Consider the following 20,000-nt stretch of genomic DNA (forward strand, 5'->3'; position numbering starts at 1 on the left):
CAAATAGGGAGCCGCTTTAGAAAAAGCCAAACTGACAGTGTCTAAACAGTACTGCATTGTTAGAAATTAACGAAACGAAATGGGAGAAATGGATATCGCGATCATCGCATAATTGTGCCATCAATTTATTTGTACTTCATTGAGTATCTGATGACAGAGCTCAAAGAATGTTTGTGAAATGTAATGCCTATCTAAAATCATAACAATACAATGGGCAGTATCGAAAACGAAGACCCAGAAAACGAAGACCGAAGACAGAAAAAACGAAGACCTAGAATATGAAGACCCACTCAAAAAAACGTACAATTAAGGGAAGGTTGGTTCAACTGTTATTTTTCAAGGGTTAGTCCTAAGCAAACCTAAGCAGTCTCATTGCCAAACCTTTAAAGTGGAGTGGTACTATGATCAAAAAATCATTTCCTTTTTTTCTTCAGATTTTGAAAGCGTGTTCGCTTAACACCTAACTGGCAAAATTTTGAGCTTTGAGTTTTATCCAAAGGCTGTTTATTTTGAGTGTAAGTTTTGGATTTCATGGTCCGCCATTACTCAGGTTCAAAACTGGCCGATTGGACCTCAGAGGGTTGGATCTAGAGAAAATGACGTCATTTACTCGCTAGCTTAAAATTTCAGCGTGTAAACGAAATTTATTATATATGCAAAACACGGGTTGAAAAGTCTGAAAGCCCGAAACTCCCGTGCTGCATATTAATTAGGCCGCGTACACACGCATTGCATTCTTAAACTAGTGAGAGTTTGACGTCATTTTCTCCTCGACCCAGCTCTCTCAAGATTTTAAAGTTAGTAATGGCGGACCAATAAATAAGAAAATTCCAGCTAAAATAAACAGGTGTCTTTTTAAAATCAGAACTTAAAACTTGGGTGAGTTAGTGTTTAGTTAACATAGTTTTGAAATCCAAAGATAAAACAAAATTTTTTTTTGGTCGTAGTACCACTTTAATGAAACCAACAAAAATTGTCGTCCAAAGAAAAATGTCGGAAATTTATGGGTCTATCACAGGAATTCAATCTAGTGAATCATAGACGATGATTCATGTGATGATGTATTTGTCCTATTTGAATCATATTATGGTTTGATCAGCACCCAAGACATCATACTATGATTGTTTCTGTTCATTTAATCATCACCACGATCCTAAGAGGTCTCTTGAAATCATATCTGGGATCATAATTATGATATATTATGATAATAATCATAACTATGATTTCAACTGGGAAAGTAAGATCATGTCTGGAATCATAACCATGATTTAAAGTGGTAGGAATCATAGCTATGATTTCATTGGTCTTCTGAAATCATGTCTGGAATCATAACCATGATTTAAAGTGGTAGGAATCATAGTTATGATTTCATTGGTCTTCTGAAATCATGTCTGGAATCATAACCATGATTTAAAGTGGTAAGAATCATAGCTATGATTTCAATTTGTCTTTTGAAATCATGTCTGGAATCAGAACTGTGATTTATATTGGTAAGAGTCATAGCTATGATGTGAACTGGGAAACGGAAGTCATGTCGCAAATCGTAACCATGATTTATAGGTGTCTAACTGTGATAAGAATCATAGCTGTGGTTCAAGAGCCAAATGGTTTGAAGCTCTATTAGCACTTTAATCGAGGTTAAGTACTAGTGCAACGTTGGTATTTTAAGCCAGAGATTATAAGCACTAATCGAACTTGAAACAAACCGATTCAGTCCTGCATAAGTGAGGTTTGCTTGTGGTGTAGTACCAATGGACACTATAATTCTTAAAACAAAGTCTATTCTCCCAAGCAAAAGAAAATGCAAGAATTCAATAATGACAATGCTCTACTGGCAAACACTGAATATTTATTTTGTGTAACTATACAATGACAAACATTTAAAAATTATGGTAATTTCAGCTCTAATCAATACTATTCAGTTAGTGATGATGCAACATGTACATATTTGTCATGTGAGTTCTCTAACTAAAGATAATTTCATCATCAAACACTACATGTACACTAGCACAATAATTTATCTTACTGCTGCAGCAACAAAACTGCTTTGTTACATGGTTCTGAATAAAACTTTCAAAGGCCCATTATCCCCATCAAAGCCTTTGCAGTCATCATATTTTCATTCAAAATGATGATTAAAACAAACAATAATTATGAAATGCTGACCAAAAAACTTTTTCTAGGGGGGGGGGGGGTGTAGAGAGAAAAAGTTCAGATGAAATAGGAATTATTTCATAAAATTCTCTCACATACACCCATCTGGGATGATACTGGCCTTTCAAATTTCTGCCACCACTCTTCACTGGTGAAAGAGGGATTACTTCCAAACAAATAAATGAACAGAAATACAGCCGAACATGAAGTTGTTACAGCACCAAAATAATAAGCAATGCCATACATGTACGATCTGAAAGGAAACAGGTTTAAACTCTATCAAGTGTATATATTTCAGTGAGACAGGAATTATTGTGAATGCATTGTCCATTCACATAAATTCCACAATAAACCTCTTAAGGACGTTCACACGAAAAATTTCTAACATTGATTTTTTTCTGAAAATTTTACCATTGAAAGATGATGAGTTAGTGATGTAAGAAATGTAAAAAAAATGGGCGGGTCAACGACTTTGTTTTGGAGAGAACATGCTCAGAAGAACACCCTAAATCTGAAAAAATCCGGCTTCTTTAGCGAATAAGGCCACAGTGTCTGTAAGCCCAAAAATATTGCAATTACATCTTTGAAGTGAAATGTTTTCTACCAAACTTTGTTTAAGTGGACCCATCAAGTGAATTTAGTTAACTGTTGAGGTTCCTTAAAGAATAAGTTTGCATTTAGCGACCATAGTTTCATGCGCCTTGCAGCTGCAAGATGGCAGGATTCCATGTCCCGAGGACAGAAATCTTGAAATTTTTTTAACTTCCCACATTAATTTTTTGTTCATTTTTGGACAATATGAAGGTAATTGTAAATAAAATCTGTTCCTGAAAAGAAAAGTAGGGGTCACCGAACATCCAAGATGGTTAAATCAAAGCAAAGCTATAGCAATGGCCATCTGCCCTATCATTGTTCATTATAGTACTTAGCGCGCACCCTCGATTCATGACGTGGCATGTGAATTTGCGCAAAAGCAATGGGCGTGAACGTCGTTAAGGATAGATTATACACTACATTGTACATGCAATTTGAATACAATGTAGTTCTGTCCTATTAGACAACAGGTGCCAGTTGTTCAAAGAGTGAATAGCACTATCCACTGGATAACTGAATATTATTGGATTTAGTAGTGTTTATCCACTGGATAGTGATTTTGAACAACTGAGGCCAGAAATGTAGATGATGTCATCTTTTCAGACTTTTGTTTCTAATAATAATAACGGTAATAATCGCCTTTGTACAAGTATCTTGGTTGGTTCTCACTTATGTATATATATTTATTATATAGATATTGATGAAATACCAGGATTTCTCCTTTTACTAAAAAATCATATCTTCACCGTGCGCAGTGAACATATCATTTGTATCTTTCACATGTGAGGATACAGGTGTTGTCATGGTGACCAACACGATTACCCAATAAAATGCAAGCTTTCTCTTCATTTTAAGATACTTTTGTGCTTTAATATAATTTTTCTCTACTACATTAACATTTTTATTGCAAAATTTGACATGATTTGTTTTTCATAACTTTCATATCTTGTTTCGTGTTACACAACATGCATGTTTTAGAGGTTGGTGACCACTTTTTCATCATTTTGAAAATGAATAAAACAAGTTGTTTTAAATCTAGACATTTCATCAATATCTGTATAATAAACAGAACATTGCATGGCCGCTTGTGCTGAAAGTATCTCTCACTCGTTCGCTTCGCTCACTCGTGAGAGATACTTGCAGCATTCGAAGATAAAATTCGTATCCCCGCGTGGCCATGTAATATCCTCTATATATAGATCGGTTTAGAAAGCGCTAATGAAAATGTCTTTTAAATTTTAGAGTTGAAGTTACTCTTTATAGTGAGTAATGTTATGAGACACAAAATTACACCCTTCATGCCCTCGTCATGTTTCTTTCGACTATGAAAACAACATCTAGCTTTGTGAGCAAGAAAGGGCAGAGTCTCAAGTTGCTGCATTACCTCACTGGAGCTCAATGAGATTTTAAGAAAAAATTGACCTTACCCTACAAGAGTAAGAAAAATTGATGCCATGGTTCAGAGGCTTACATTTTGTTTGAACTGGGACTCTCCAGCAATTGAAGAGAGATGCCTTTGTTTGATGATGTCTCTTCAAGCCTAGAGACATGTGGGACCAATTATGATTATTGAGATGTCATCATTTTTAGTGAAAAAAGCTGAATGCGTGTCTCTAAAATGAGAGAACAAGAAATTAATTTCAAAAAGGGAAATGTCTTTGTTAATTCTTATCTTGAAAGGAGCTTCCTAAATGACTTCATTGGGTAATGACTAATCCATGGACAATTTGTTCGAATGGGTGTCTATTAAACAAAGAGATCTGAAGTACTATTAAGATATGGGTAATAAAGGTTCAACTACTTTCTTTGAGGTACTACTCAATGAAATCTTATGCAAACCTCTGTCAGGGTTCAAGTCATAATGCCAAAGACTCATCAAAATCTGAAAGATCATACATGTTGTTCATTGAAATCCAAAAGGTGCACTTCAAAGGAGTTTTTAATTTTGCAAACATACACATTCAAAGCAATTTTCAGACTGCAAATGCAGCAAAAAATTAATATGCTTATATGTATGAGAAATGATTTTTTAAAAGAAAAGGGATGGTACTTAATACTCTATGCCACATTTTTTCTTATAGAGACATTCAAATTCCTCAGTTGGAATGCGTGACTTAAGTACCCAGACCACTTACAGAAACCATAAAAACTACACAGTTTCTGTTTGTTGGAATTTTTTTTTTGGTGGCTAGAACCTAGTTTAACTGTGTACAAAAGTAAGTCCCGTGACAATAGATTGTACAACTGACACACCAAGTTCAAGTAAATTTTGTGCTGTCATCACTGACAATATAAAATGTTGAATAATTTATTATCTCTGGATCTAGGAAAGACCTTGAATATTGCAAAACTTGGAAAACCACCAGTATTTATGGACAAGTGTATACCACACAAGTCAAGTGAAAAAGAATCAAATAGAAATTCATGCTAAGATTCCTTTCAATGGATACATGTATGAGCTTTGTTGACAAAAAAAAAACTTTCAATCAGTCACACCAAAGGCAAAGACATTATTAACCCATTGACTCCCAGGGGTTCCCCATTGACGAGTAAAATCGTCTGGCGTTAGACAGAGTAAAATGCTCTGGCGTTAGACAGAGTAAAATACTAAGTCTGGCTGGTTTCGGCCGGTTTGGATGTCGATGGGTTAAACGATTAATGTTGGCTGGAAAGTGGTGATTCTGGGACAAACACTTTGTCTGGAGGGGAGGGCACCACTGGAATCTGTGGATTAGCTTGGCTGGATTCAGTCAGCTTCAGCAAATCTCTGACCTGAAGGTGACTGCCACCAGGCCTCTCAACAGCTTCCAGCAGCAACCTCGCTTTTGCTCGACGGGCACTTGCCACCTTTCTTGCATTTTTCAAAAATAATTTCCTTCTGCAAAGGAGGTCCCTTTTGGCGTCCTCATCGTCACTGTCAGGGGGCACTGCCACAGCCTTACTTTTCACAGGAGAGATCCTCTCTCGCCGTTCAAAAATTTCTTCTGTGCTCAAACCATTCAGTGCCCCCTGCCTGTTTGCCTTGTCCATCTCCTTGTCACGTTTCTCCTGGGAAAATGATAATATAGAAATGATGTATATGACTCGTTTGAAGATTAAGATTCTTATTGTTCTATTTTATTGCTAGGTAATGTTTAATTTTCTTGCTGTAAATACTTTTAAATAAACTCATAAACAGAACAATTTAACTTTATATCCCACAAATTGGGTGCCACAAAGAAAATAACTCTTTCGCCATGTACTTCCTGAAATTGTACAAAGGAACATATTAAGAGATGATTATATTTATCAGAAGATGGCATGCAGGAATATAATGGTGTCACTTAAAACCGTGAAAAGGCTAATATCTCAAAGGAAAGTACAGCAGTATTCATGCGCGCTTTCGAACGATGCCGATAACAATTACTGTAACCATACACTTTACCCGCATGCAAATAAGACGTTTGAAATAAAGGAACACAGTTTATTTTTTTCGGCGCAAAATTCAGATTAATGTTCCGCCGCTTTAGTAATTCCTTAATTCCTGCCGAGAGATCAGACCGAAAAGTTGTCAGCTCTTATCTGTATTTTGCACCGACAAATTATTTCGTCTATTACAAAGCAGAACGCAATTTATACCATTTTCTGAAATTCGGGCGCATGAGAGTCCTTGAACTGAAATTCGTGTTGATGATGTGACACCAGATTGTTCAGGCCAAAGATAAACACCGATTCCACGCGTTTGACAAATAAACGAACACGCAACACACGAGCAAGGGTACTGGTGACGATTTCAACGGTGAGAAAATATCGGCCAATTATCATCAGGCTTGCGTCACCATCTTTTCACGCGGGAGGAAGATGCCATCGGTAGTTAAAAAGGAACTCAATTCGGCAACGTTTAAGAGGGAAAGAAGCTTTTCTTACTATGGTGTAAAGTGTAGTTGGTTTGTTTCTTAGTGGCCGAGAGTCTCAAAGAAAAGCTTAGCAAACTAACGCTGAATCAACACACCGCAACATGCTACAGGTGAGTAATGAAATTAGCATCGCTGAAACGCCAAACGGGAATCAGATTACTGAGTCATAATTGATAAAAGTGTGAGATTCACGTCATGATTTCAGCTTGTCTCCCTCCTTTGAGAAATGACTCGATATACGAGTCAACAGACAAGAAAAGGTGCTTAAATAAAACAGGTTTTCCGTTTTTTGGCTAAAAATACAGCCTTACGTTTGACGTTGACCGTGTGGTAACCGCGATGCTAAAACTCTAACAATCAAAAAGGTGAAACTTTACACAGATCAATAATAGGTCGCTCTTAAGTCTTAAAAAGTATCTTATTTTTTTTTAATTTCAGAATCGTTCATTGTGTGTGAGTAACTTCAATTGTACCACTAACAGCGAGCCTCACTTTTAAATATCTTACCATCGTGAGCCGATTTTTCCGATTTTGGAATCGTCTTCGTCGACGTCTCGTAGGCGAAGAAGCTGTTATTTTCTGTTGTCTTTGCGCCCGATAATATCGTTTTATGCGTTGCTTTACCAGATGGGTGGATGGTTCTTTTGCTGGATCCTGGTTTCCTCTAAACATAGCCTTCAGGTATTTGACCATCTCCTCGACAAGATGATCTGGCACTTCACTCCATGGCACTAGGAGACAAAAAAACGTTCCATGAACCTGTATTACAGGTGCTCGTTAAACGATTACGGATATACATTTGAAAAAGGTTGAACAATCAATTAATAAGGACATGCTATAAGCTACTGAGTTCAGTTAAACAACGTTGCAGTGCATGATTTGAACTAATATTAAGTAAATTCCTACCATTTCCTGGATCAAGCTGATCATTAAACTCCATCCAGGCATCTTTTACATATTCCTAGAGATGAATGTGTCAAGCAATTCAGTGGTAAGCTTCAAGCTTTCTTTTCGTTACCTATTAACACAATACAGTTTTCTCTGTGTTTGGTACCATTGACTGTTTAGCGTGCGACTGATGCTTTTATAAGAGCCCTGAAGCCAAATCTAGACATGCAATCAAACTCCATTCACGGTACGTGCGAAAGTATTTTTATAATCTTCGGACCCTAGCACGTTAATTCTTTGCGCCAAAAGATGCTTTAAATGCTGTAATTTGGAGGATTTGTTGCTGTTCCTTGATAATGGAGTCATGACTACTCCGAAAAACCGGATTTTATCGTTCGTTTTTTACCGTGTTTTGTTTTACGAAATTTGTTCCTATTTAATACAAAAGCAATTGATACGTTTTTACTGATGATATACCAGTTTGACAAATAAAGGTGACGCACTTCAGGGTGTATAGAACGGGCAAGACAAGGTGGATGATTTGACACAAGGCTTGAACTTAAAAGCTTACGCGACAGCTAAGCAATTTTCTTTCTAACGATTGCCAAATTTAAGCTCGAAAATGTTTTCAGGCGTGTTTTGGGTGCTAGACGAGAATGTTCATTCAAAACGAGAGATTTTCAAGGCTTAACACTTGGTGAACTTTTTTTTCTTTTTTGCTCGTTTCACATACATGTATTGCACTTCTAAACTTTCGTCTAAGCAGGCTCGAAACATTTACGGCATCAGTCTTAGGGTTTAATAACAATACATTTTTCTCTACGACTAGGGTTTTTCTCCATTTTATTGTACTAATTTTTAAAGTTGAAATAGGACTCGGAGGATTTGTTAGTTGTAAAACTTTAAGAGGCCGCTGCTTCTTTGTGGATTGTATTGAATGTAAAAGACAATAGTTCCCAAAAAATGTCCTTTTTTTCTGTCGTAGTTTGTTACTTGTACAAGTTAAGAATATTGGCTCACCAGGGGAATGACTTCAGACGGTGGTACATCCTGAGGAAAGAAAAAACTTGGTCTGAGAAGCCATTTACAGGCAATTACAAAAATGTAACCTAAACGTCAATTAAACAGCGACAAAGGCGACTGAAGTGTGTTAATTTTATCTTACCTTTGGGCTCACTGTCTCAGCAATTAAGCCTTGCAAAAGGGACTTTGCTGTTTTGTCCGCTAACAAAGCTTGTCTCCATTTAAAATGTTTCCTTATTTAAAATGTTTCCAAAGTAAACCTTAGCAGTTAAAATGCGAAAGAAAGACGTAAAAAACAGACGGCGGCTAACGCGGCTGTCGCTTTTTTTCGCGCCCTACTGGAACTGTTAGTCGCTGATTGGCTTCCTCGCTATCGTGCTGTACATTCATTCGCTAAGGGATGTTGAGATTAATGTTCAGACATATATCTGCCGCCGTCTTGTTTGACTTGGATTTTTGTTGCGGCCAAAAATATTGTTTACGTCGACTTTAAAATTAAACACGGGTTTCTTGTGAGAAAGGAAACCATTCAAATTCTGTTTATGTTACAAAGTGGGGGTTTCATTTAATAGTATGTCGAAAAGAAAATGTTTCTGTCCCGACTGCAGTGGAAGACTACGTGCGTGCAACACGGTGAAACGACATCGTACTTTATACTGTTTATACGAGAAAGGTATGTCTTGATTTTCTTCGTTTTCTCTGTCTGTTAAATTCAGTTGGCGAAAGAAAAATAGATTCTAATGGAACTAGCTTAACTTATATTGTTTAAATTATACCCTATATTGCGATAAACCTTCAAATACAATACATACATGTGCGGTCATTCATTTTATATTTCTGAGTTTATGCGATTTGCAGTATAGTGCATCATTATTTTTGTTTCTTAAAAAATTGTGGTGAATTTTCGCACTCTCAAATGAAAGGCCAGTGCAAAAATGTATTTTGCTCGTCTGACAATAAAAAACTTTTATAATCAGTGGAAATAGTTCATTTTGGTCGGGCCGCACGGGCAAATATTTGACCCATGACGGAGGGAACGTTTCATATACATGTAATACATTGTATTTTTTGAGCTAATATGTATTGACTTATTTGACGTCTCTATTCACTTCAGTAAATCAAGCTGCTGTTGAGTCAAGTCATGACAATACCTCATTAACTTGCGGTAACATAGTCCATGAAGGTATGGGCTGACAGTTTTTATGATTGGTTGGTCTATAATCAGCGGTTTTTGTCACTTGTATATGATCAGATATCTCCCACATTTGTATTTATCCCAAGCTGTCATGCCCACCGTAACTTCGTTTGTTAAGTGATTGAGGGGCGTTGGGTTGAGAATCACAGATGGCAATAATTGATTAAACTTGAAATGATAGTCTATTATAGATGAAAATTATTTTTATTTAGATGTCTTTGTATTTGTAACAAACATACAATACATGTAATTTCTATGGGTGGGAAGTATTACGGACGGTGAGTTATATTGTTTCAGCAGTACATGTTGTTCTTCTGTTAATTTTATAGGTCACTTTCTTTCCTCTGAGAATTCTAGTGGCAGTTCAGATGAAAGTGTTTTCATTGACGAAGGTGCTGCAAGTGGTATGTTTAAAATGCTCCATTAATAATCTTGCATTGATATGGACTGAAACTGGAGTTAGGTTACATTATTATATACAAGTTAACTGCGATATTTTACTGATGAGAATAAATTGAACGTCTTTAGTGATAACTAAATACAATTACATGCTAGTGTGATCTACGCCATCTTTATCAACATGGGTTGGCTCTACATATAATTATACTGCAAAGCTATATTTTCACCCCAGTAGTGTAGCAGCTGATCCAAAGATTACTCGCCATTGGTTTGCAACCCTTGCACGAAAGAATGACATGTCATTCTTTCTATTGTTTTAGCTATTGTTTGGGGTGAGGGTTGCAAACAATGGCAAGTAATCTTTGGATCGGCTGCTACATCACTGATATTTTCTCGGGGAAAGAATATGACAATTAATCTAATTTCCACATTTTTCTGGTTTCAACTTTTGTAACTTTATATTTTGCATTGAATTCACTTGCATTTACCTTAATTAGGCAACGAAGACTGTCTTAAATTACATGGAAGTACTGATGAAAGCTCGGATGATGACTTCCAAGGACAAGTTGTTTTGAAAGGTAGTGAAAGGAGTTTTTCAAACCATGTTATGACCATGACCACGGTTGAAACCCTGTGACCCCTGTCATTTTGTGTGAGATGTTTAATACTGTGATGATAATTACTGGCACCTTGCTGTGCCAGGTTTTTTGGAAGGTGGTTCTTTCAAAATTCCTTGTTAAAGTTTTAACATGGCTTCAACGAAGAACATGTTCTGATTGGCTAATCCGCTAGTTAAATCTAGTCTCCATTTCACTGTTTGTTTTTCAGACAAAGTTGACATTGATGACCTCAGTGGTGCAGACAATGAGTATGGTGAGAAGTCATCTAATGTCATATATTTCCTCACATAATAAATGAAATTGAATGAAAGATATTATTGGTGCAAATTGGATCATGCCGTTATCGTTGCAGCATGGTACAGGTTTATTTATTATTGGAGATATTCTTCGTGTGGATATGATAGGATTAAAAATGTGTAACTGTTGCCTTTTTAATATTCACAGAGTGTTCAGGAAATGAAGATGAACTCTTGCTGGATGAGCCTGAAGCAAAAGAGGACTTGCAAGAGCACAATGAAGCATCGGTTATTCCAGAAGAATGTGAAACAGCAGAGCCAGACAGCTTTAATTTGATTCTTTCTAGCTGGATCTGCCACATGCTTATTAAGTTAAAGTTAAATTATAATTGTTCAAATAGTCTGTTTTCTTTGATAATTGCAATTATTAATTTTATTCTTAGTATAATTAAGCACCCCCTTCACTTAGTTTTCCCCAAGACACTAAATGATTTATTTTGTGTAACTAAATTAAAAATATTCAACCAATGTGAAATAATGGCAGTCTGCCCAAATGTGAAGTGTAACTGTATTTATAAACTATCAGATATTGTTAAAAATGGACGTAATGGGGATAAGATCTCGGCTACTTGTAACAATAAGCTTTTTGGGAAAACGTGCAAAGCTGAGCTCTCATACTGTCAGAATCTGTCTTTTGGCAGAAAGAAGTGGGTACCATTTAAGAAATTTCCTTATTTATCACCCTCTAAGTGGATTACTTTATTTTTAAGAAACAAGGAATTTGTAAGTCTCATTCAGCAGAGACCCGAACCGTCAGGTGATGGCTCCCTGCGAGACTTGTGGGATGGAAAGGTTATGAGAATGTTTTTGAAAGATCCTAGGGACAACAAAGTACCTCTTTTAGAAGATAAGAATAACTTGGCTCTGTTACTTTATCTTGATTTCTTTAACCCCTTCACTCGGGCAGTTCACTCCAGTGGTGTTTTGTGTATGACAGTCCTTAATTTACCAAGATCTGTGCGTTATCAGAAGAAGTGGTCCATGTTGATTGGTATTATTCCAGGGCCAGAGGAAGCGCAACGTCACATCAATAGTTTTCTAAAACCAATTGTCGATGATCTACTATTGTTGTATGAGGGAATCAAAATACCTGGACTAGGTATCGCTAACAGACCTCAAGAGGCCATCACACGTGCTGTACTCTTGCCTGTGCTGGGAGATATTCCTGCATCAAGAAAGATTTCTCAATTCCTGAGTTACAAGGCAAACAGACCCTGTGACAAGTGTCACATGATTGCGAAGCGAGAGCCTGGCACAGTTGGTGCCTCTGGAAGGATGTCTTTCTTTACAACAAGCATGCCAGAGACAAGGAAGGACCGGGAAGTGCGGGAGGCAATGAAACGCTACCAAAAGGCCTCTAGTCGGCACGCTTCAGATGCAATTGCAAAGGCAAGTGGAGTTAGATATAGTGAGCTTTCACGTCTCCCATATTTTAACACTGTTGATAATTTCCTTATTGACCCAATGCATAATTTCTTTCTTGGTCTTGTTGAGGACGTAGGAAATGCTATCATAGTTGAGGATAACAGATTTATTGATGCCAATGGACGTGAAACCTTCCACCAGAGGCTGAATTCCATGCTACTCCCATATGATGTAGGGCGGCTTCCTCGTACCATGCTTCAGAAAATGTCTGGAAGAGGAATAACTGCCCAGCAGTGGAAGAATTTCATCGTAACTTTTGCAAGAGTCTGTCTGTGGAAAGAGGTAAGTGAGGAAGCATACAAACTGGTGCGAACTCTGGCAGAGGCATGTGAAATTGTTCTTCACAATTACATAAATGAAAATGACATCAGCCGATTGGAAACACTGCTGAAAAGTCACCATGAACTCTACAGTAAAATCTTTGGTGAGTATTCTGTCAGCATCAACTATCATATGGTTCTTCACCTACCTGACCAAATTAAGAATTGGGGTCCTCCAACTGCTTGGTGGTGCTTCCCATATGAAAGAAGAATTGGTGAGCTAGGTGACACCTTGACTAGTGGAAAGTCAGTGGAAGAGCAGATTTTCAACCACTATTTTCTCCATCTTTGCGCTTCCCACTCGCCAATGCCTGTACTCCCTGGCTCTATTAGTGAACATGTTCCACCAGTCATACAACCTCTTCTGGAAACTCCCTCATCTGACTCATGTGTGTCCGAGTCCCTTCAAACAGCACATTTTGGAAGAGAAGCAGAAGATTTTTTTACTGGCAAAATGAAGGCCATCTATACCTTGGAGGCTGTAGCAGGTGATCCATTTTCTTTTGTTGAAAAGGAGGAATTTTCTTCCACTGGCTGGCCTGTTGCTTTGCTCCCTCCCAAGAGAGTCAACCAGCGCATTCAAATTTCTTTTCTGTTGGAGCTCAAAACTTACTTCAGGAGATTGTACGGGGATGACTTCGTCTTGGTTGAGCCACGCATTGACATCTATGCCAGATGCAATGTCAATGGGACCACCTTTTCATCGAAACTCAATAGAACGGACCGAGGTAGTACCATCCTCTCATACTGTGTAGACAGGAATCATCAAGGAGTAGAAACAACTATGCCATACTTCGCAAGTGTCAACTTTTTCTTTCAGGCAAGAGTGCATGTTTCCGGCAATGGTAATGTCCAACGAAAGGAGCACAGTTTGGCATTTGTGGATTGGTGTCGATTTGCTAACCGTAGCCATGGTATTGACAAGTCATCTGGTCTTCATGCACTGAGTGGTATGCTGTACAAAGGGGATAACATTCTCAATGTCAGACGTCTGATTCGCAGGGTGGTTCTGACAGAGGTAAGGAAAAACTATTTCCTTGTGGCAAACTTAAGTAAGTAATCATATTTCTGTATTGTATTATTTTTTTCTTACGGTTAATTTAATTTAATTTCATTTATTTTTGGCTCTGTTTGTCATCACCCATCCCCAGCTATGCCATCATACTTACAACAAATCCTCAGGACTATCTTATGTTTTCATGGATCAATATACTTGGTAAAATGGATTTGAGACATTTCATAGTCAATTATGAGAGACTGTGATGCTGCCAGTTGATCAGAATCAGCTACACAATATTCTAACAAATCTTAAATGGACATCACCCTCTAGTAACAAAATACAAGAAAATAATTTATAACAGCCATTTGTTGTAAGGGGTTTGTGTCACAACATTATGTTCCCTTGAGTGGGATCTACAATATCATGGCCAAAATACAGAAATCATCTTCTTTAATACAGGAAGGTACACTACATAATATAATGAGGGCTACATGAAAGGAAATTCAGCAGGAATTTTAGGTCAAAAAATCCTATTTTTACAATGGTCCTTTTTGCAGATGTGGGAACCATTTGGAGTTCTATTGTTTTGAAAGACATGGGATGCTCAGGGGGCAAATTAATATGTATATTTGTCCAGTGTGCATCCCATAAAGCTACTTTTCACCAGAAGATTGACAATTAAGGCAAAATGCAAATGAACTATCACTTTTCCTGCAGGTTACATGAAGGATAGAAATTTAGGAAGCAATATGACAATTTTGATAGTAAGCATAATGACTGCATTTGAATTCCAGAATTGTGTTATTTGGATTGGCTTCCAAACTCAGTCCATTCATAGTACTTTGAATGCCATCAAAGGTTAAGCTATTTTATAATATTTGGTTATGGACAGCGATTCGGAATTTGTTCCCCTCGTATGAGCAACTTGAGCCTTATCAGTTGCCTCAAGGTAGGCGATTTATGTAATACTTTCTTTGGGTATGAACAGCTAGAGAGATGAGATAATTTAAAAGGGCTGTTTTCAGTCCAGTCAGTTGTTGTTTGGAATTTAAACTATTGATGCCCTTTTTTTAAAATAAACATTGCATTTTGCAATATGTATAAAATCTTTGTTGAATATTTGTTTGCCTCTATTTGTTAGCTGACATTAGTGATTATCACTTGTGCTGTAGGGTTATTAGTTACATGTATGAAAATATAGTGAAACCATGCTTTGTTGAAGTCAAAGGGTTCAGAATTGCAGGGAACTGGAAATAGTGGATAATAATGGTTGAAAATGCAAATTTATCGAAAATAATTTGGCCCAACTTCATAACAGTGGGGACTATAAATGAATACAGTACAAAACAGCAGAGTTTGACTGTAATGTCGTTGTTAAAGGGGGGATATTCTCCACTTAAAGTACAAGGAAGACCCACTTCAAGGGTGCTTACACTGTTTCTATGGTTATTAAAGTACCAGCATTTTGCTTCATTGTTTGAAGCTACATTTTGTGATGAGATTGGTTGATGTATAAAATACAAATTCAAGTGTTGTTTTTTTTTTTGGGGGGGGGGAGGGGGTTATTGAGTACATGTACATATTTTGAAGTAATGACAAGTGATGAAATGGCATACATGTATTGCTTACTATGGGATATCATAAGGCAGATGAATTGTAAACATATCATTTAACATGTGTACAACACGTACATTGTGATTCACTTAAATTCTTGCATTGTTTTTCTTGTTTATTAAGAACTGTCATACCCAATAGAGTGTGGCGTTCCTTGACTCCTGATATTATGCTTCACCTTTGAAGTGCATTTGGTTGTCTTTCCTGTGATTATTTTCAGTGCATAATATAATCTCTTGAATGTTTGACAGTATATTGCCTTGTCAGTGAAGTGGTTGAGGTAATCAAGGTGATACCCTGGTAGTGTGGTTACTTTGTTCAAAGGAATTAAGTACTACTGTACATGCAAGTAAAGTTCTAAACTTCTAGTATCATTTTACTAAGTATTTATTTTTCTTAGGTCAATTAGGTTCTTTTGTGAATTTTCATGACTACATTTCATATGCTGTGCTTGAGCACAATTTTATTTCAGTCATTCATAAAATCCAAATGTATGCACTCTTGTATTTCAATTAAGTTACATATATGCAGGATTCATCCACAGTATGTTGTCACATATACCGGTAAATTATGAAAGAAATTTTTCTTGTCACCTATCAATTATGTTTTGGACTTGTTTTGAATTTTTAAGGTGAGCATTCATGTTGGGAAAGATTTTATTGAATTTTCAAGCATTATATAACAGTTACTGTACATGACTTAGCAATGTGATTGGTCCGATCTTTCATGCGGAATTGGATGGCCTTTAGGTGAATTGCTAAGAGTGTTTAGGTATATAATGCCTGTTTAAATGTTCCAAATTGCAATGACCATTGTGTGGCCAATACTTGCATTATTAATTGTTGTCTGGGTACTATCAGATTGACACAGACTTTGCCTTAAGTTGGCTACGTGGCATATGATGATAATGATGATGATGATGATGATGATAAATAATGATGATGATGATGATAATAATAATAAGAAAAACATTATTATTATTATTATTATTATTATTATTAACATTATTATCACTATTAGTATTATTGGTAAACTTTAAAACAGCAGCTGCTGTATCTGTTTTACTCCAAAAAAAGGGTAAGATCATGTTTCACTCGGCACTACTTAACAATTAGAGCCGTATCCCGCGAGGGCTACGGGTCAAGGAATGACCTATTGACCCATGGCCCTTGAGGACGAAGGGTCTAATTGTTTTAGTATCACCCAACTAGTTGGACAGAAAGGCAATAAAAATAATAAAGTTAGCAAATCCAAGTTAAAGACACATTTATTTGGGAATAAAACGAAAGAAAGTGTCACGCTTTTCGCTAATCAAAGACTATGAATAATAGTCCTCTAGTAGCTTAGCCAATCAAAGTGCAGGATTTGCAAATGCAGGATTTGCATTAGTCCACTAGTTGGGTGATACTAATAATGTTTGACATTACATTACCACTTAAGTGATAGTTGCTTTGCATTGAGGTCAGAAGTGTATAATTTCTATTCATTTGAAAATTGTGTTACTTGTTCATTAGAAATCAACAAGGATAAATAACAAGAATATTTTTTTCATATTGCTGGTTTTCACTCACGTGATCAACAGCCATGTTTTTCAACGAAAACAAAAGGAAGCGTTTGCATAATAATAGAGTTAAATTCCCGGAGGATTTGGTTGGGGAACCAACATGGCCGCCTTTTCTTTGTTTAGGGGCACCAACATGGCGGTCGTGACATCATGTGAAAACCGAGAATTTGCAAACTGTGAATTAAAAGTAGAAAATTAAGATTAATTGTATGAAAGCTACATTGGAGAACAAGACCTTTGAATAATATTATTAATATTTTTCAAAGGTCCATTACAACTATGAGTTGGACAATCTACATGGTAGCATGTTTGTTTGAATCATTAAATTGGTCTTTAGGAATAGCAGGTTGCATTACGGACTTGAAATATACCTATTACATCTTGGTGCTTTCAACTTTCTAAAACAATATGTCACTTAATTTAGTGCTCAATGTGGGATTCCACTATTGTTGGTTTTCACTCACGTGATCAACAGCCATGTTTTTCGACGAAACAAAAGAAAACCTTTGCATAATAATAGAGTTAAATTCCCGGAGGATTTGGTCGGGGCTCCAACATGGCCGCCGTTTCTTTGTTTAAGGGCTCCAACATGACGTCCATGACATCATGTGAAAACCGAGAATACTTTAGAATTCTTTACATAGAGCAAGGGAGGAAGTTGTACGTGTGTTTAAAGCAGGGCTTTTAAGAATGACTAAATCATATGAATTAAGGGACTGTGTTTATAATAGTGAGGTACATATTCATCATAGTAAGAATATAGCTTGGTCACTGACGTACAAAAAATCATTATTACTTGACACCAAGTTTTGTTCTGCAGATTTGGTTGCACTAAAACGTGACAACATCTCGTTATTTCATTTGCTTTCATCAGTTTAAGTCAAATCAATTTCAGTGTTACCGGTACCTTTTGTGATGAATAAAGGAAAAAGCAGAGCAAACTTTCTCTGCCCTAAGGCAAGACACCATGCAGTGCCTAATAAGTTTGTATGGCATTTGTGATATGGTTAAGTACTCCTCAAGAGTTGATCAAATATTGCATTAGCAAAGTACATGTAAACAGCCTTCTAGTGCAATTATAGGCCCATTTTTTGGAAGTTAAGGGAACATTGTTCTTGGTGTGAAGGTCTAACATGTTTAGCAGCTTTAGTATTCTTAGTAGCAATGTTCGGTATAGCTATTGGTAGTGGTTGCTAATGGCTGCTAGTGGCAGATCCAACACTAGAGTACTGGATTCCTGTATTGTAAGAAATATTTTACTTTATGATGTACTTAAGGAATTGACCTTGTTCAATTTCCAGAAATGCCTTCAGAAAAAAACGATATGCAGTAACAAAATTATGCCCCCGGTTTGCATGTAACAATGTCAAAAAAATTAATTGATAAATAAATTACAAATTTTTTCATGTACTTGCAATCCACCTGTCTTTAACAAGTTGGTTTTTTAAATAGCCGGTCTCTCTAAAACATCCTGGGATGCATTCCCACAGAAAAAAAGCAGTTATCCCATTCACTGCATCATAGTTGCGATTCCAATAAAGATGTTTGCTACACACAGCACATCATATTTATGATTTCAATAATGATTTTTGCTGCACACAACACATCACAGTTATGATTCCATACACATATTACATCATATTTATGATTCCAGTGAGGATGTTTCCAACACACATTTCACCATGGTTATGATTCCAAAAATGGTGTCATTAACACAAACCACATCATGGCTATGATTCCAAACATGATGAAATGTCACGCAACACATCGTTGTGATGATGTGGTTATGATCAGCGTATACAGTTTGCATCATATTATGATTCTATAAATAGTCCAACATACACACACAACATCAGGGTTGTGATTCCACTGATGATTGTATGTGATCAATTTGCATGATGACTATGATTGTGTAATGATACTCTGTGTCATGTTTACACCATGATGATGATTCATATGGGACGATTGCATCATCATATAAATCATCACCTATGATTCATTAGATTGAATTCCTGTGTATTTTCCCGAGTAAAATATTTTGATAAGGATTTCTGTGGCTTTTTCCATCCCTAAATTGGTTCATTGCCTGCAGTAAGTAGCACAATACTGATAGTTGAGCTTACTTTGCTACAAAAGGTGTTTAGTCTGATCAAGCCTCGACGGTCGACAGTCGATCAACAGTCGGAAAATAGGCGGTCGATGAATGGCGCACGGTCAACAGCTGGGGAATTGGAGCTCCAGTTCCCCAGCTGTTGACCGCGCGCCATTCGACGCACGGAGAGCCTGTGTGCAGGCTGCGAATTAAAGGATCATATTAACTGTAGGTAGTCGACCGATGTATCGGTCGATGATCGGACGATAGTCGTCCGTCTGTCTTCGGTCGACAGTTGGTGGAACGGTTCCAATAATTTTTGTAAAGAAACAGTGAACTTTTATCCGTTCCGCTACGGGGCAATAGACGCATGGTCCCGTAGCGGAACGATAAAAGTTCACTGTTTCTTACAAAAATTATTGGAACCGTTCCACCGACTGTTGACCGAAGAGCAAAGGGGCCAAAGGCGCCTATTGTCCCGTAGCGGAACGGATAAAGTTTCACTGTTTCTTTACAAAATTGATTGGAACCGTTCCACTTTTTATCGGACCCGTGCCATTTTTGCTCTGCCGTGTAAACACGCCCTATTCTAATATCCCTAAGTAATTAAAATAACACCTGTAATTGTAATTATTGCCTTGTTCTACCTGGAACATGTGTCCGAGATAAATTTATGGAAAAGGCGGCGCTTATGCTCGTCTTTTCCTTCTTTTGAATATTGTTTAACTCTGTTGTGTAATAGCCACAAATCGTCATTTTCTCTGTAAATTTGCTGTGTAACTTAATTCTAGATATTGCAACTCGTTCCCTGTAATTTTTGTAACTTGTCATACTTCGTTCGTGCTAATCTGATGTTGACAAACCTGTAAGATCCCGTCGAGACAAACGATTTGCTTTGAAGTGAAAAAAGCATGTTAATG

The 20,000-nt window shown here is 37.0% G+C and overlaps 3 protein-coding genes and 1 long non-coding RNA gene across 5 annotated transcripts in view; 2 read left to right on the forward strand and 2 right to left on the reverse strand.

Annotated features, from left to right (window-relative positions):
- Positions 1-20,000, reverse strand: part of LOC137985052 (glycoprotein 3-alpha-L-fucosyltransferase A-like) — a 54,514-nt gene that overhangs the window by 20,017 nt on the left and 14,497 nt on the right. The window lies entirely within an intron of this gene.
- Positions 4,304-8,666, reverse strand: LOC137985062 (uncharacterized). The gene is made up of 3 exons (XM_068832513.1): positions 7,551-8,666; positions 7,152-7,375; positions 4,304-5,796 (listed from the first exon to the last, which is right to left on the reverse strand). The coding sequence occupies exons 1-3, from the start codon at positions 7,582-7,584 to the stop codon at positions 5,404-5,406; spliced, it is 651 nt and encodes a 216-aa protein (XP_068688614.1). The 5' UTR covers positions 7,585-8,666; the 3' UTR covers positions 4,304-5,403.
- Positions 6,635-8,672, forward strand: LOC137985071 (uncharacterized). The gene is made up of 2 exons (XR_011119229.1): positions 6,635-6,754; positions 7,083-8,672. It is a non-coding gene; the product is annotated as an uncharacterized lncRNA (long non-coding RNA).
- Positions 9,665-13,870, forward strand: LOC137988084 (uncharacterized). Its single transcript, XM_068834150.1, has 5 exons — positions 9,665-9,738; positions 10,080-10,154; positions 10,647-10,727; positions 10,978-11,022; positions 11,214-13,870. The coding sequence occupies exon 5, from the start codon at positions 11,366-11,368 to the stop codon at positions 13,868-13,870; it is 2,505 nt and encodes an 834-aa protein (XP_068690251.1). The 5' UTR covers positions 9,665-9,738; positions 10,080-10,154; positions 10,647-10,727; positions 10,978-11,022; positions 11,214-11,365.

The sequence above is a fragment of the Montipora foliosa genome, chromosome 2 (genome assembly GCF_036669935.1).
Source record: "Montipora foliosa isolate CH-2021 chromosome 2, ASM3666993v2, whole genome shotgun sequence".
Classification (NCBI taxonomy): Eukaryota; Metazoa; Cnidaria; class Anthozoa; order Scleractinia; family Acroporidae; genus Montipora; species Montipora foliosa.

Coding starts and splice junctions, on each gene's coding strand:
- LOC137985062 (XM_068832513.1), bottom strand. CDS start 7,584: ATGGAGTTTAATGATCAGCTTGATCCAGGAAATG. Junction 7,376..7,550: donor TCAGCTTGATCCAGGAAATG/GTAGGAATTTAC, acceptor TTTGTCTCCTAG/TGCCATGGAGTGAAGTGCCA. Junction 5,797..7,151: donor GGAAAAATCGGCTCACGATG/GTAAGATATTTA, acceptor TCATTTTCCCAG/GAGAAACGTGACAAGGAGAT.
- LOC137988084 (XM_068834150.1), top strand. CDS start 11,366: ATGCTTATTAAGTTAAAGTTAAATTATAATTGTTCAAATAGTCTGTTT.